At 37.7% G+C, this 15,142-nt stretch overlaps 1 protein-coding gene across 4 annotated transcripts; it reads right to left on the bottom strand.

The window, feature by feature from the left end:
- Nucleotides 1-40: 40 nt before the first annotated feature.
- On the bottom strand, nt 41-12,605 carry prkacba (protein kinase, cAMP-dependent, catalytic, beta a). Of its 4 annotated transcripts, XM_044361078.1 has the most exons (11): nt 12,256-12,600; nt 9,406-9,414; nt 8,582-8,643; nt 8,092-8,220; nt 6,902-7,000; nt 6,568-6,650; nt 6,169-6,295; nt 5,883-5,978; nt 5,467-5,589; nt 5,102-5,266; nt 41-3,407 (listed from the first exon to the last, which is right to left on the bottom strand). In XM_044361078.1, the coding sequence occupies exons 1-11, from the start codon at nt 12,299-12,301 to the stop codon at nt 3,282-3,284; spliced, it is 1,065 nt and encodes a 354-aa protein (XP_044217013.1). In that variant the 5' UTR covers nt 12,302-12,600; the 3' UTR covers nt 41-3,281. The 4 variants fall into 4 exon arrangements, with proteins under 4 accessions (XP_044217013.1, XP_044217014.1, XP_044217012.1 ...); XM_044361079.1 differs by lacking the exon at nt 9,406-9,414 and having other exon boundaries at nt 12,256-12,605; XM_044361077.1 differs by lacking the exons at nt 9,406-9,414; nt 12,256-12,600 and adding an exon at nt 10,353-10,607.
- Nucleotides 12,606-15,142: the final 2,537 nt, after the last annotated feature.

Here is a 15,142-nt window from a genome sequence, read left to right as displayed (position 1 = left end):
CATACAGGAATATTTTTATCACATTAAATACAAACAATTATGATTTTTAATAAAAAGAATTTATTATAGTGACATATCCTTTGTTACATAAAATCTGCTACAGCAAAGAATATTCCCCTTGCAAACACAAGTAAATATGGGTGAGAAAAACGTGTCAGCCTTCTAAATGATGTGCAAAATATCCCACAAACTAAATACAAACACAGATCTCAGATTATTGATCCCATACTGGCATGTGTGACTAACTACAAATAACTCAAACTGATTTTCTTTAGTCAGGAGTGTGAAGAGGCTCAGGGAAAGTGCCATCATTTACATCACATATGACAAACATTATTACACACATGAGGGGGGATAAATGACACATAACAAGAGCTGTGGATTTCCTACACAGTTTCTGGGAAGATTTACACACAGGCAGTTTGGATTGAAACATGCTGAATTCCCAGGTGTAGTTTTTCAGACTTTGTCCAAATAAAACATATCATGGATCCACAATTACATTCTGTTCAACCCTATTATACCAAACTGGGAAAATAATGTTGGATTCCCTTCGAATAAACTTAATTTCCTAAAGCAATAAAAGGGTAAAGAAAGAAAGAAATTAAAAAGGCTACCATTTTAAATAGGCATGAGAGGCATCAATGTGCATTAACTCTGGTAAATATCTTAATTTCTATAAATGTTTTCTTTTTAATAAGGGCAAATGAAAATAAATGTACAAATAAATAATAATATTCACTGTTTATAACACTTTTGTGAATAAAACATGTCTCCTTATACATACTGAGAACTATCATTTAAAATGTAATTTTATTAGACAAATATAAATAAAAATAGCATAAGAAACTGTTGTGCCTTTTGAAAGGAAATAAGGGCTAAATAAAACATTGCATCATGTGCTCAATCTAGGAAAAAAAAAGTTGAAATTCAGGCATAGCCAATATCCATATACAGTACATCAGTACCTTAAAAAAAGCACTCAGTCTCCAAACCTTTTCACATTTGGTTGTCAAAGATTGTTGAACTTGATTAAATTGCATTTTTTTTTCTCATCTACAAAGACTTGAGCACAAATAATGTCAAATAATGATTAAAAACTTTAGAAGATTCATGAGACTTTAAATTAAAAGACTGTCAACAACGCATTATTGTTTCCAACGAGGAGTGAAATGTAAAACTTTGATTTCCCCACAACCCTGAGTGTCCGACCTGCAGAAATGATCTTAAACTGACCGTCCTGTGGGAGGCAGACAAAGACAAACTTCTCTCAAAGGTTCACAAAAGCAAGAACGATCAGGTGCTTTTCTGACATCTGGAAGTTCAACAGGCAGACACAATAGCCTTGTAGGTGTTGAACGTTTGACAAACAGGTTGTATAAACACCTGTTAGGATACAATGTCAACCGGTCATGCCTGTGAGGAGTCTGCGGAGGCAGGAGCTACATTTCAGCAGCAAGGACAGGCAATGCGTCAGAATTAATGGGAAATGAATGGTGCCCAGTACAGAAAAATCCCTTATAAAAACCTACATTTCTCTCAAGGGGAGAATATATGTATTAAATATGCGTGAACAATAACTTAACAGGAGTGATTTACAATGACAAAAATGTTCTTCAAAAGTCAATCTCTTGACCTGTTTCCCTTTGAAAATGTGTGACAAGACCCCAATGTTTTTGTCTATTGACGTTCTCTAACTGACCTGACTCAGCCTAAGCAATTTTGCGAGGAAGAATGAGCAAATATTGCTCCATCACAGTGTGCACATTGCTTGGAAAATGATGCAAAGAGACTACAAGTTATAGCTGCAGTAAGTAGATGGTTCAACCACGTAGTGACCAATATGAATGAATATTTTAAGGTTATGATATTTCAGTTTGCTGTTATCGTTTCATGGTTAATTGTTTAGTTTTGCTTTCATGGGATTATGCAGAGGAATACGTCACTGAGATAAAAATCTAATGCATCAATGTCCAAGGCTATGAAACAATTTAAAAGGTAACAAAACAAAAATGACAAAAAAAAAAAAGAAAGGAAAAGATGGGAACACTTTTAGGGCACTATTACCTTGTTGTGACACTGCTGTACAAACGTAACAAACATGCAAAAGTAAATATGAAAATTAAACAAATATGGCAGTTACACAATGTCTCGAGAGCGCTGCTAAAGCGCAATTAGCATTTAAAAACAAAAATCGAAAAGCCAGACTGGACAAAATATGTCCATGTGACCAACACTGCTTCGCATCCACAATGACAACTGACCTTTCAGCTTTCAGCAATGTCGTGAAAAATGCTATGTCGACGCACTTCATATATTTTTTGGATGTGCCAAAGACCATGACCTACTGTGAGGAGTGACATACTTGTGACAGAGTTGTACCTGAAAAATATATCTCATTCCATTCATTTAATACCACACCTAGTCTGAGGTAAAAGGAAATGTCCTGTGACCGGATATGGATAAAACAATGCTACAATTGATCAACTAATACAGCACTGACAAGTTTTCTGCATCATAATAACACTTGTCACTGTAAATCCAACTGCTCCAGAATTGAATGCCCGAGTGCTGAAACCAAGAAACTACAAGAAGTCATCAGTGTTTCTTTTCCTTCACTTGAATTTTGGTCATGCTTTTTAACAACACAAAGTTTTTGAAAATCTTATGTCTCATATATATTTCTATATGCACAAATACACGGTTCTAGGCCTTAAGGACACCAGAATGATGAACAACGGTTAATGATTAATGAATAATAAACGGAACCCTAAAAACACACTCAGGCATGTAACAGACGATAGATAACTGGCAAAACTCAATGTTAGGAACCAAAAGCTTAAAATCACAATATGTGCAATACCAGCTAATACAATCAATCACTCTTTGTGCCACTTGAGAAAGGGCATAATATTAGTTTTCATGTTGCTTTTCAAACAATTATTTGAATTGAAACCAGGAGCAGGGAGGATTTTCAAAAGTGGCAAACATAGGAAACAAAATTTAAAATTAAAAAAAAAGAAAAAAAAGGAGGACAGAAGATGAGAACGTGGTCTAGTATTTTTGTGTCGCAGCACAAGGGGTGTCTGCATAATGTGCCTGTGTATAGGTTAGTGCTAACTGCACGCAATATCATGGCAAGAAGGACCTCATTCAGCTGTGTGTAATGAAGGAACTAGGCATTTGTTTTGAACACGTGACAGCCCCAGCTCCACCTTAACCCTCAGGAGAGTGCAAATATCCCAAAACACGTGAGCCCAGATGGGACTCTTGCCCACTCACTAGAACTCAGCAAACTCTTTTGCACACTTTTCTGTTTGTGAGATACGAATGTCCTCCTCTTCATAGTCGTCAAAGTTGCTCGTGTCTCCTGGTCCTCTGCACTTTGGCAAGAAGGGGGCTTCAACCTAAGAGAAAAACAAGTTTTTTTTTTTTTCAAACTATCAATGAATGTAAATCAAGGGCTGATATTATTTATATGTAATTCATGATTTTCTGTTAAGGTTCTACATGCTGCATTCATTTCCCTCATCATTTAGTAAGAGGATACAGACGGGTTACACTCCTTTCAGGTCATTAAGAACAGCTTCAACGTGCCAGGCACATCCTTCTTTTTTTAATTTACAGCTTTGGGCAGCTCTCAAGGCGCACGGTGTACCACGGCAGCACCTGTTGTCCGTACATTCACTTCATGAGCTGATCGTTACAAAAAGAGGATCTAGAGGTACGGTGTCCGCCTTGTACCAGTATTTTATTGAGGCCTCCTACAAAACGCTCCCTTTAGACAGAATATAGAGAGGGGATGTCCTAGGATGGGAGCATGACTTTGATTGGAGTGCGGTACGGGCTAATATTAACCTGGTCTCTCGGAATCCCGACCATCTGCAGATTCATTATAATTTTGTGCACAGGAGTTTTATCTCACGAGAGTTATGGATGTTTCCTTGTGCTCATTAAAAACTCCTGGCACATTTCTCCATATGACACAAGAATGCCCGCCTGTTGCCCAATTCTGGCAGGGTGTTGCCTCCAAACTGACGGCACTTATTTCAGAAACAGTGCCTGCGACCATACCAGTTTTAATTCTGAATGACATTTCTTCATTTTGGGGCCCTTAATATCAGAAGCGTCTAGTGCTTTCATGTATAACAGCCACTAAGAAAATGATTGCAGTACGCTGTTCTAACTTTTCTTGACATTATTTACATGGAATTGTTGACAGCTCGTGTAAATGGGGCTCATTGTTACTCAAACTGAGATGTTACAGTATGTTCAATGGCAATAAATCATTTGTGTTTATACTCTTGTTAAGAAAAATAAAAAAGATTTGTTAAAAAAAAGTCATTAATAAAGAGCTCAGGTGCTCTAATTGATTGGTTGATTGGTATGAACTGATATTCTTTACAAATGTCTTTTGTGTCAAACTTTTTTCAGTGGAGGCCATGACTCTCAGGGGTAAAATAAGTGCAAAAGAATAACCTAATGTCTTCTTGATTATTTTGGGGAATTTTATTTACAACTAATGGACTGACAAAAGTGATGTGTTTTGGCGAGAGCAATGTTAAAAGATTTTTTTTCTAAATGGAAACAAGCTTTTAGAGGAGGATGAGCACAAAAACAACCAAACACATGTCCAGATGTAAAAAGCACGGGGCCGCATTACTTCCAGAGGGCCGGATGATTTAGTGGTATTAGTGGTAAATTATGTCGTCTCCTGATTGGCAGTTTTACCAAGTTTGTGATACAGATTTTAAAAAATTTCAAGCTTCTCTGTGATCATTCAGAGAAACATGCAGTGGAAAGAAACCTGTACATAATTTTTAAGTTAAAAATACAGTTGCTAAATGCAAAAAATGTAACAAGATGTAATGAATCACTTTTGAAATGAGTGATAGTACAAATATTAGTTTTTTGAAGTAGCGAGACTAACTTTGAAAATAAAATGGGTAACACTTGAACATGAGGCACAATAGTGGCTCTTAGGGACCTCTTTAACATGAGTACTTTCTATAAAAAGAACAGGAACCAAACGATGGAGAGTAACAGATATGTCCTAACATGGTTCTGGATTCTTCCTTAAGACAAAAGAATCAAAACCAACCTTTCTCTCGTAGATGGCGATCCAGTCTGTTGTGGAGAACCACTTGTGATTTTTTATGTCATTCACACCATTCTTCAGGTTCCCGAATCTCTTTGTCAGGTCCACCTGGAGCAGGTTTCTCAGCAGATCCTTCAGGTCAGAGCTAAAGTGAGAGGGGAATCGTACCTGCAGGAGCGAAAAAGAAGAATGGAACTATAAGATAAATAAGCATGAGCAGCACAAAAAAAAACACTTTTCAATGTCATATGCTCAGTTACAGTAAAATAAAGAGCCGTAAAGAAAATTTGGATAAACAATATCACAGTACTTGTGGTTGAAATTCAAGTAGTTTTAAACTCTAAGACTTTGTGGTGATCTCAGTGTACCTTGCCAGACACAATCTTTTCATAGATCTGGATGGGCTGATCAGCAAAAAAGGGAGGGTAACCAGCAGCCATCTCATAGATAAGGACTCCAAGTGCCCACCAGTCCACAGCTTTGTTGTAGCCCTGAGAGAAACAGGAAAATTCAATGAATTTACAATGGCTGTACTTGGTTGGCTGTAAACCAAGAGTTTTGATGGAAATCTACTTTGAATGACATTGTGTTTTGAAATGATGTTTCATTTCAAATCCAGTGTGCTGGAGTACAGAGCAAAAATAATACAAATAATAAATTAAATAATAAAAAATAACCACCAACCAGGTACATGCTATTGTCCTAACACTTTTGCCCATAAACACGTTACTATACTGTGCTGTAGTAACATCTGTATGGGCTCTGTTGGATATGTAGGGCTCACCTTGCTGAGGATGATTTCTGGAGCCAGGTACTCAGGAGTTCCACACAATGTCCAGGTCCTGCCTTTTACTCTTTTGGCAAAGCCAAAGTCTGTGACCTGATGAAAAAACAGCAACATTATAAAACCATGGCTATTTTTCAGTGTTACTTGTCTTTATACTCATATGCGGGAGCTGCACACATTAATTCTCAGCTGTTTTCTAAAAGCAACTGATAAGTGAGGGAAAAATGTTTCTGATTCCTCTCTTGCCTACCGACGGGGCACAACAAATAGTTTAATAGTGTACCTGGATATAGCCATGTTGATCTATGAGCAGATTTTCAGGCTTCAGGTCTCTGTAGATGAGGTCTAAGGAATGGAGGTACTCAAAGGTGAGTACTATCTGAGCTGCATAAAATCGTGCATGGTGTTCACTGAAAGAGGGGAGGATGGACAGTCAGGCATTGGTGCAATATATGAACAAGTCTCTTGTGAATGAAGGACTGAACTGAATCATTTATAGTAGAGCCAACTCAAAATTATGTCTGTCTCAAGCCATTTCATCCACAAAATTGCCAGACCAGCTGAACCTCTGTCCAGCTCTGAGTGGTTGAAAGAACACTGCAAAAAAAAAAAAAAAAAAAAAAAAAAAAAAAAAAAAAATTAAATACTTAAAATAACATTTTAAATTATATCTACGCTATACCTGAACCTTCCAATGCGTCTGAGGTGTGAGAACATCTCTCCACCGGGCACATATTCCATCACCATGTAGAGGTTTGAGTTGTCCTATTAAACAAACAAAGCAAGAAACTTATAAGCAAGGCCACAACAACTGATCACATGGTGGGAAATCACCAATCGGCTAAATAATGGTATAATATGGCTATTCTGTTGTGTCTATGTTTTATTGTTTACATTTAGTTGGCTGATTTGTTATCAACTATGACACATGGACTAAACGGTCAGCCAATCTCTGGTAATATGGTAACAACTGGTAACCAGCTTGTTGCTTGGAAGAGTTGGGTGCCTGCACATACCTTGAAAGCGTACTCCAATCTGACGAGGAAGGGGAAGGAGACGGCCTGTAATATTCTCTTTTCATTTAGTGTGTGTTCTATCTGCTTCAACTTCACCACCTGAAAAATCAAAACAAGCTATAACTGGCTCTGTTTTTATTTCTGCCAAAATTTCTGTTACAAGGTTAAGTAATAGAAAGTGCAAGTGATTTGAAAATTCTGCCAATCTGGTGCATTTTATGAGTTTATGGTAAGTATTGAGATACAAAAGAGGCAGCTGCTGAACAGCATTGCATCCATAAACTACACTGTCAGAGAGTCAAAGTCAGATGACTATCAATAAAAACAACACATTACAGACATCATGGAAAAGTTCATCCTTATTTGGTAATGCTTTGCTTTAAAAAAAAAAAAAAAAAAAGAAAAAGAAAAAGGCTTGTGTTTGAATGCTTACTTTCAAGTGTGAAATGTCAGACATTCAAACTAGCGTCACCACAACCAACTTTCAGACATGTATTCAATCAACTGCAATACCACGCAATAATAAAACACCTGGCCACGATGTTTACTCTGATTCATTTGCATACTGTAGTGAAATATCTACAGTAGATGGGAACCCATTGCTACCTGGAAAGCAGTAAAAACACAAACCTGAAGACTATGGCATACAGTGGTTAGCAGCAATGTGACGTATACAGTACATGATTTGTAGTAAATGGATTAAAATCTGCAAAAAACACTATAATCCTTTAGGACCTCTGGGATGGAACAATAAGAGCTCAGCATACAAACTGAGAAGCCATACAGTGAGAGCCAATGAGAAACCATAAAAAGGAAAGTCTTTAAGCAGTGAAGCCGAAACAGAAAGTCAGACATGTTTCCTTTACTTAAACCAACTGTGTGAAATTCAAGGGGAAAGAATACTGACAGACGAGCAACGCGCTGCGGACCCGCTAATCTCCTCCTACGTCTTTCACATCAGTATTTAAAGGATCGAAATATGAAGCGCCTCTGAGGTTTTTAATGATAACATAAAGGCAGCACACGAAACACGAAAGGAAGTGTAGCATTTCCTTTTGTGAGATTCACAAGATTTATGTTTTTACAGCATTTGCCAAGCTTACAGAAGTTTGCTTATGACAGACTACCCTCATTAACAACACTAGTTCTTGAGAAAGGGTGAAATGTTTTCTTTAAAACCATACACCTACTTTTTGTTTGTCCAAGATCTTCATGGCGTAGAACTGGTTTGTTCCTTTATGTTTGACAAGCATAACTCGCCCGAATGAGCCAGTACCCAGAGTCTTGAACCTATCAAAGTCGTCCAGGCCTGTTGTGCTCTGAGGAAAAACATTGTCAGTAGAAGTGAGAAAGCAAACTGAGGATTTCAATGCTCCAATTCTACTTGCAAGTTTGGTATACTTTTAGCTCTTGTAGATACCACTAATTAAACATTATGTTTTCATTGACAGATGTAGCCGGATGGAGATGTTATAGAGTAAATGCCTCTTATGGACACAGTTAAATTACGCAATCAGCTTGCATTCAAATCAACAAGATCTATGCTATTTTGAACTAAAGGAAGTGGCTAGATGCTATCTTCCAAAACGTCTAATCATTTGTCCCCAGAGTATCAAGGGGAATTAAAAGTCTTAATTCTTAAAGGAAAGTACTTATGGAGAAATATCATGATCATGTTACCTGTGGTGGACACTCCCATTTTCTTAAAAAATCTTCTTTGGCTTTAGCTAAGAACTCTTTCACTATAAAAAGAGAGGAAATTGTAAAACAACAATTAGCATTTCGGCACTCAAACAATGTCATGACACGTTGAGGGGGGAAATAACAAACCAGGGCAGTTTAACGTATTCGGGAAAAATAAACAAAGGCAGTTCACATGTTCAGGAAAAATGCATCTTATAAAGGTCAGGCAAATGTCAAGTACTGGGGAGAAAGGACTATACTTGACAAAATTCAGCAAAAGATACCTCCTGAACAAAACCACACACCTAAGCGGGAAATTTTAATGAATAAAGTGATGCAAAGAGCTCTTGTGGGCTTTACAGAACTGGCCAATTTAAAAAAAGCTATTCTGCATCCCTTTCAGGAGTAGGTGGGAGGCAATAATAATAATAATAATAATAATAATAATAATAATAATAATAATAATAATAATAGGCAGAAAAGGAGAAAAGACAAAATGCAGAGCACAACTGAGACTACGGTGCAGGCATTAGAAAGACAGTGCATTGTGAAAGTCACAGCAGACATGAGATGTCCAAAGTCACAGAGTCATGGCAAGTGTCTAGTGTCTATTGGTGGAGCACTTTGGTAGGCAGCTACTGATTTAAATGCATACCTAACATTGAAATACTGTTTTATATGTGGAAGCTGCATAGCCCAATTAATCTAAATCTCTGTAATAAGATACAATACAATACAAGCCTGGTAGGCTGAAGAATAAACTCAAGTAAGCCTAACATCCTCTCTGTGACTTAGGATGTCTCATAGAAAAATGAGCATACCAAAAGTCTCTACAGTTCACCAAGGGTTTGCAGGAACATTCACCCACATGGATGGAAATGATGGAGAAGAGAAAGAGAGGAAGAAACATTTATGAAGTGTTTAAAACAAGAACATTAGAGATTCAAGTGGATTCAATGCAACACACAACAAAATGACACTGAAGAAGACAACATAAGGCATTCCTACCACCTGACAGAAATTATGCTACATTAAAACAACAAGATCACTTGGGTTAAAAAAAAGACTGTTTTTATTCCAATGTCTCAGAAAAATATAGCTATAATCAATAGTCAGGGGAATCATTTATATAATGTTGTAACAGCATCTTAATTTTTAGTTGGTTCTTAACAACAGGATATTTCTGTTCAGTAGGGTTCAATTCTGTTCAATATTTAGGTCAAACTCCTCAAAGGTATTGGAGAATACTCTGGAAAATATTGAAAAAATACAAACATTTGTCACAAAGAAGGAAAAACAACAGACTGAAAAGACATTGTACAAAGCACACATAAAAACACTTTTCATAATTTGCAGAACACCGTGCACGAGAAAAATGACAGGACAGAGATATTAAAGATGAAGAAAGCAACTGAAGCGCTGCAAATGGCCTGTACTACAAAGTGTCACACCTAAGCTGCTTTTACTGATGTCAGATCCAAAAAGGAGGTAAGGAGAAACTCTAAATAATAAAAGGATATGAAACCAGACTGCTGCTTGTTGTTCAACAAATGAGAGCTGACTGAACAACCACATCCATGCCTAATCAAACATAAAGGCTTCTCAAACTTACTAAAATCATAATAGAGTAATGTGCCACTTATTATAAACTTCATGTTAATCAATCTTCCTGCAAACAAGCGCAACAAACACAGACTAAAACTCCTCCAGCTCAGCGCTACAGATAGTGGTGGACTCATTTTCTGTGTAAAAGTAACACTGCACTTACTCAATTTATCCCACATGATGGTGAACTCAGAGATATGAGGCACCTCACTCTCTTGTCCTTTGTGCTCTTGGTTAGTCTTACGACATATGTGAAAAAGACGGCTGGCGAAAGATTGATCCTTTCCCTGGGCCATTTTTTAGATGAATTTCCTGATGTCTGAGAAAAAAAAGGGCTCGCAAGCAAAGTAACCGTTTTCAGACTGGAGACCAACGAGTGATACCAGCTTCCTGTATGCAGCCGAGTACATTGCAATGCTCGGCTAACCACATAAAGTTAAGCTTCCTGTTTAAGTACACTACTTCAGTTTCAGTGACCAACTGTATGTCAACTTTCTCTGTGCTGTGTCATTTGAAAGCACTTGTACAGTAGGTCCCCCATGCAAATGGTGATGTTTTGACAAAAAGGTATACAAAGTAAGGAAAGCACACTAAAAGGCCAGCCTCTGAATGTTATGTCAAAAACATTGCACAGCTATGGTGCATTCAGAGTGCTGATAAGGAAACTAAGTGTAGGTCTCTAACGCCCACTGACTAACATAGAGGCAAATTATCTCCAGGTTATCATGCTCTCTGGCGGTAAAACTGAACAATGCAGTTCCTCAAACAGCTTTCTCTTATGCCTGAAGTCACCCTTACAATCTGACCCCCATACTGCATTCTGTTGTTTTAAGGGATGCTGGTATTACAGAAATGTAAGGTTTGTTTTGTAGTCACACTCAGTATGGGCCACTAACTGCATAAAAGGCCTCAGATGAAAACAAAAATCTAAATGAGACCTAGAACATGTTAACATGTTTCTAAGCAGCTTGCTGTTTGCATCACGGTGTAATTGTACACAACACTCAGGCCCTCCCTGTAGAAACTACAGGTGGCTTAAGTCACAAGGCCGTGAGACTGTGTGGATGACTGCCAATCAGAAAGCAGGTCAAGATCAGTGCTTTCCAGACAGACCACTAGGCATGGTACAGTTTAGTGGATTAGCTCGGTCATTACTGCCAAATACACACTAAACACGACTGAGTGCCCTCTGGCTACTGTTCTCAAGTGATTGATAGAGCACTTTGTATTGCTCCTCAACAGGTGCAATCTAACTAGGAAGGGAGCTACCTTTCCCTTGATGTTATAGCATCAACACAATAGGGTAATGTCACTGTAAGAAAAGCAGCGATAAAGGCATAACATTTTGATTTACAGTAAACTTGTTGACAGCTGACTTGACACATCAGTGTTAACCATGTTGGATGGAAACTGTTGCGAGCCATTTTGCAGTCCTTGTTTAGAAAACAAAGCGACACTAGAAACCAAAAAAAAAAAAAAAAACACTTGTTGTATTACAGTCATTAGCCTGGTTTAGCCACATCAAGCCTCCAGGTCAACTTGGCTTTTTTAGTCGTTATCAGGTACCTGTTGTTAGCTGTGAGCAGGCCTTGCACTGCAGCTATAGTAGAAACCAATGTTTGTGGATGTTATCTGGCCGCAGTCAGCTAATATTAGCTCTTTAGAAATCAAACAAGGTGCCTTGATAACTTTAGTTAACGTTACAATGTGAGACAATTGTAAAAAGCTTTATTTAATCGACTCAATAGTCTGTCTTTGAATTCACTGCTGTGGGAAAGAAACCCTGCCATTTTGCTTATATGCCACATACAATAATTAGCTGGCTGCATCCTCTGTGGTGCTCCCGTTAAAGATAAACAGACAGCTATGATAACGAAGAAGCTAATACACCTTGTAAACTGCCCTACCAAAGATGGTTCTTCTCTGTAGCCTATATCCCTGTACTGTCCTGCTAACACTGGACAACCACTGCTAAAGGCTGCTCTTCACTGACTTCAGGATAAGCAACCTCACGCTGTATAATTACTAACATTTGATGGCTAACAAGGTAGCTGAATAGTGCTCACCGCTTTCTTGCTCATTGCCTTTCTTGGCAGTTGCTGCGTTTCCCATCGTAGGAAGACAGGGCGATGCACAGCTGGCTGGCTAGGAGCGATGATGGTGGCGGTTAGCTAACAGGGTCCTCCGTTAGCTAGCGTTAACAAATTTTAACTTGTGCTAGCTGGTTGGCTAACAACAACATCAATGTCTTCTCTCCGTGAACAGAACCTCGACGTGCTCTGCTAACCGCCCTATTGATCTTTATTTACAATGTCCTTTTGTCGTTCAAGTGTGCCTCCGCTGGAATGAAAACATGATCCAGACTTTTCACCTCTGCCTGCTGTCGTTTTATGCTGCGTTCACGTCATATGGGAATACCCACAACTGACTCGATGGGTGAAATGCTGCCTTCATGAGCCGGTCGGAAATCGTAAATACTTTTCCCCCCCTTGAATTCAGCATTTTTCACTTCAAATTTTAGTACTGCTTCAACACGAGTGTACGTTTTGTATTATTGAAGTATACGATAAATATCTGTCATTACATTTTGTACAAAAAAAACTTTTTTTTTTTACTTTGGCTCCATCACTTTGACCAATGACAGGTGATGACTTGGTGGGTTGAATCTATCTCTCAAAAATAATGCTTTGCTATTAAAATTTAGGTACACCCAATAGGTGATTTGTTCATTTTTAACAGGGGGGATGGCCCACTGAGGACTGCAGGATTATCATATAGGTCTAGCCTAAATTTTGATATATATAATTGCAATTTATAATTTTGATTTAATAGAACTGCTATTAGGCTAAATACATATTTTGTGTAGGCCTATTCTTTTACTGCATGTGGACATTAAGCATTTTAATAATGCTTATTTTCCAAAACACACTGTAGTTTTGATGGTATAAACTTCACCTCGAATTATGTAACTGTAGCAGCTGAGCGGTGCTGTCAGTGCAGGTTAATTTCCTCAGTCACATTACCTGCTCCACTCCCAGGTTACACCAAATATCTATAGTAAAGACTATATCTGTAGTTATGTCTCTACTCTATATGACACTACTCTATAGAGTATATAGGCTACAATATAGTACAGAACTGAGTATTTACTGTATATAGTTTAGAGAATATTATAAATCCAAGACGATACTGACAGAAGGGCAGGGCTGAAAGAAAAAGGCACAATTAAAAATCTGTCTACATCTGGCTACTTCAGCACCACAGACGGCGCAATGGATTTATCAATGCACAGCACAGTTTGGCTACTGATATTTCAGAGCCATGGTGGGGGCCATAGATTCTAACCTACACAAACCTCAGTCAGATAAAGGAACAATTTGTCAGGCAGACTAGAATAACATATTCACCTAAACAACATCTCTTCCCCTGCACTCTCTCTGCTACTAGGAGATGGAGAGGGGGGATGGCAGATTAACGGGGGGGGGGGGGGGGGGGGGGGGGGGATGCATTTTGGTCACTTTGCTAACAAGGGGGATGGTATCCCTGCTCAAATTGCCTACTGGGTACACCTTTGAGTAAACTTTATTATTTAGAGTAAAATATGAAGTGCTGAGAAGTGAGACAATTTCATTTAGAAAAAAAAGAGAATTTGATTATATTATTAGAAGAAGATGATGTAAAACTCATTATATTGTGATCTGAGTCATTAAGGCTACAGGAGTAAAAAGCAAACACTGTTGCTGTAATATGATGTTTTAGGATCCTGAAGGAAAGTTAAATTGTTGCATGCTCTACCTTCTCTCCCCATAGTCAGGTGTTGAAAAATGACACATAAAGTGGGAATATTCCAATTACTTTTACTTTTTTACTTTTTTTTTTTACTTCAGGGATGCTGTATTGTTAGCAGTGTTATATCTTTAACAAAGGATCAGTGCAGTGTTATATTATTAACAAAGACAGACAGCTGGATGCTAATTGTTGAGAAGTGCACATAATCCTAGATGGTGATACCTTAATGGATGTTTTGAAAAATAGTGAACAAAATAATAAATCATTATATGAGGAAATTAATGGATAAATGAAATAGGTTTGAAAATAAATAAAAAATATTAAAGAAGTAAAAAATAAATAAACAACCAAAAACCTTTGGAACAAGCAGCAATACAACATTAATCTAACGTGGCCTCACGGGGATTGCAGAAAATGGATTTGTCAACAAAGAACCAGTCAAAGGGTGGAAACAAATGTCATGGCAGTATCACAATTAAATTACTACGAAAACCATGGGTCATAATGGCATTTTTAATCATTTTATTATTCATTGTGGTTTTTTTTTTCATCCGAAAAATTTGCATTTGATTCAAGTGGAGAGGTTTGTTTGTACAAATAAATCAAAACCAAGGCTTTGAACTGTTTTTCTTTTTATTCAGGGAGATTATAGCTATGTTATATGTAGCACTTTGAGATTCACTGCGAATGAAAAGTTTATTATTATTATTATTATCATTATTATTATTGTAGCTGAATGAAAACCTGCCAGGAAACTTGCAGGTCTTGTCACTTTGACAAAAATATTAATGTTTAGTAAATGTTTGCAAAAATAGTATTTCGTTGTTACTGTATAGCGATAAACACTGAAGGTATTAAGATGTGAATGACCTCTGGGCGGGACGCGCCCATAAACGGCAGGGTTGTGTTTTTTTTTAGCACCATGGTCAGCGACACAGTTGCTAGGTAGCTTCAGTGTTTGTATCGGAGAGCATGACGGAAGAAGCTGCATCGAAACCTGTAAAATAAAGGTGAACGAAATATAACTGAAAGCGCTGGGAAGTCTTCTGTTTTTAGTTAAAAGTTGGATAATAATATGTGCTGACTTAACACGTAAGCCCTACAGCGCAATAAACGTCATGTTGGTACCAGATTGTGAATGCAAACTTCAGCACTTAATTCAGA

The sequence above is a fragment of the Thunnus albacares genome, chromosome 9, assembly GCF_914725855.1.
Source record: "Thunnus albacares chromosome 9, fThuAlb1.1, whole genome shotgun sequence".
Classification (NCBI taxonomy): Eukaryota; Metazoa; Chordata; class Actinopteri; order Scombriformes; family Scombridae; genus Thunnus; species Thunnus albacares.
Note: the sequence above shows the minus strand (reverse complement) of the source record. Positions and strands in the feature narration are given on the sequence as shown.

What these genes read in the sequence shown, in the direction of transcription:
- prkacba (XM_044361077.1), bottom strand. Translation starts at nt 10,485, where the DNA reads ATGGCCCAGGGAAAGGATCAATCTTTCGCCAGCCGTCTTTTTCACATA. An exon ending in AAAAGATTGTGTCTGGCAAG is followed by an intron (nt 5,267 to 5,466) that starts GTACACTGAGAT and finishes TCGCTCCTGCAG; the next exon opens with GTACGATTCCCCTCTCACTT. An exon ending in TCGCCATCTACGAGAGAAAG is followed by an intron (nt 3,408 to 5,101) that starts GTTGGTTTTGAT and finishes TTTTTCTCTTAG; the next exon opens with GTTGAAGCCCCCTTCTTGCC.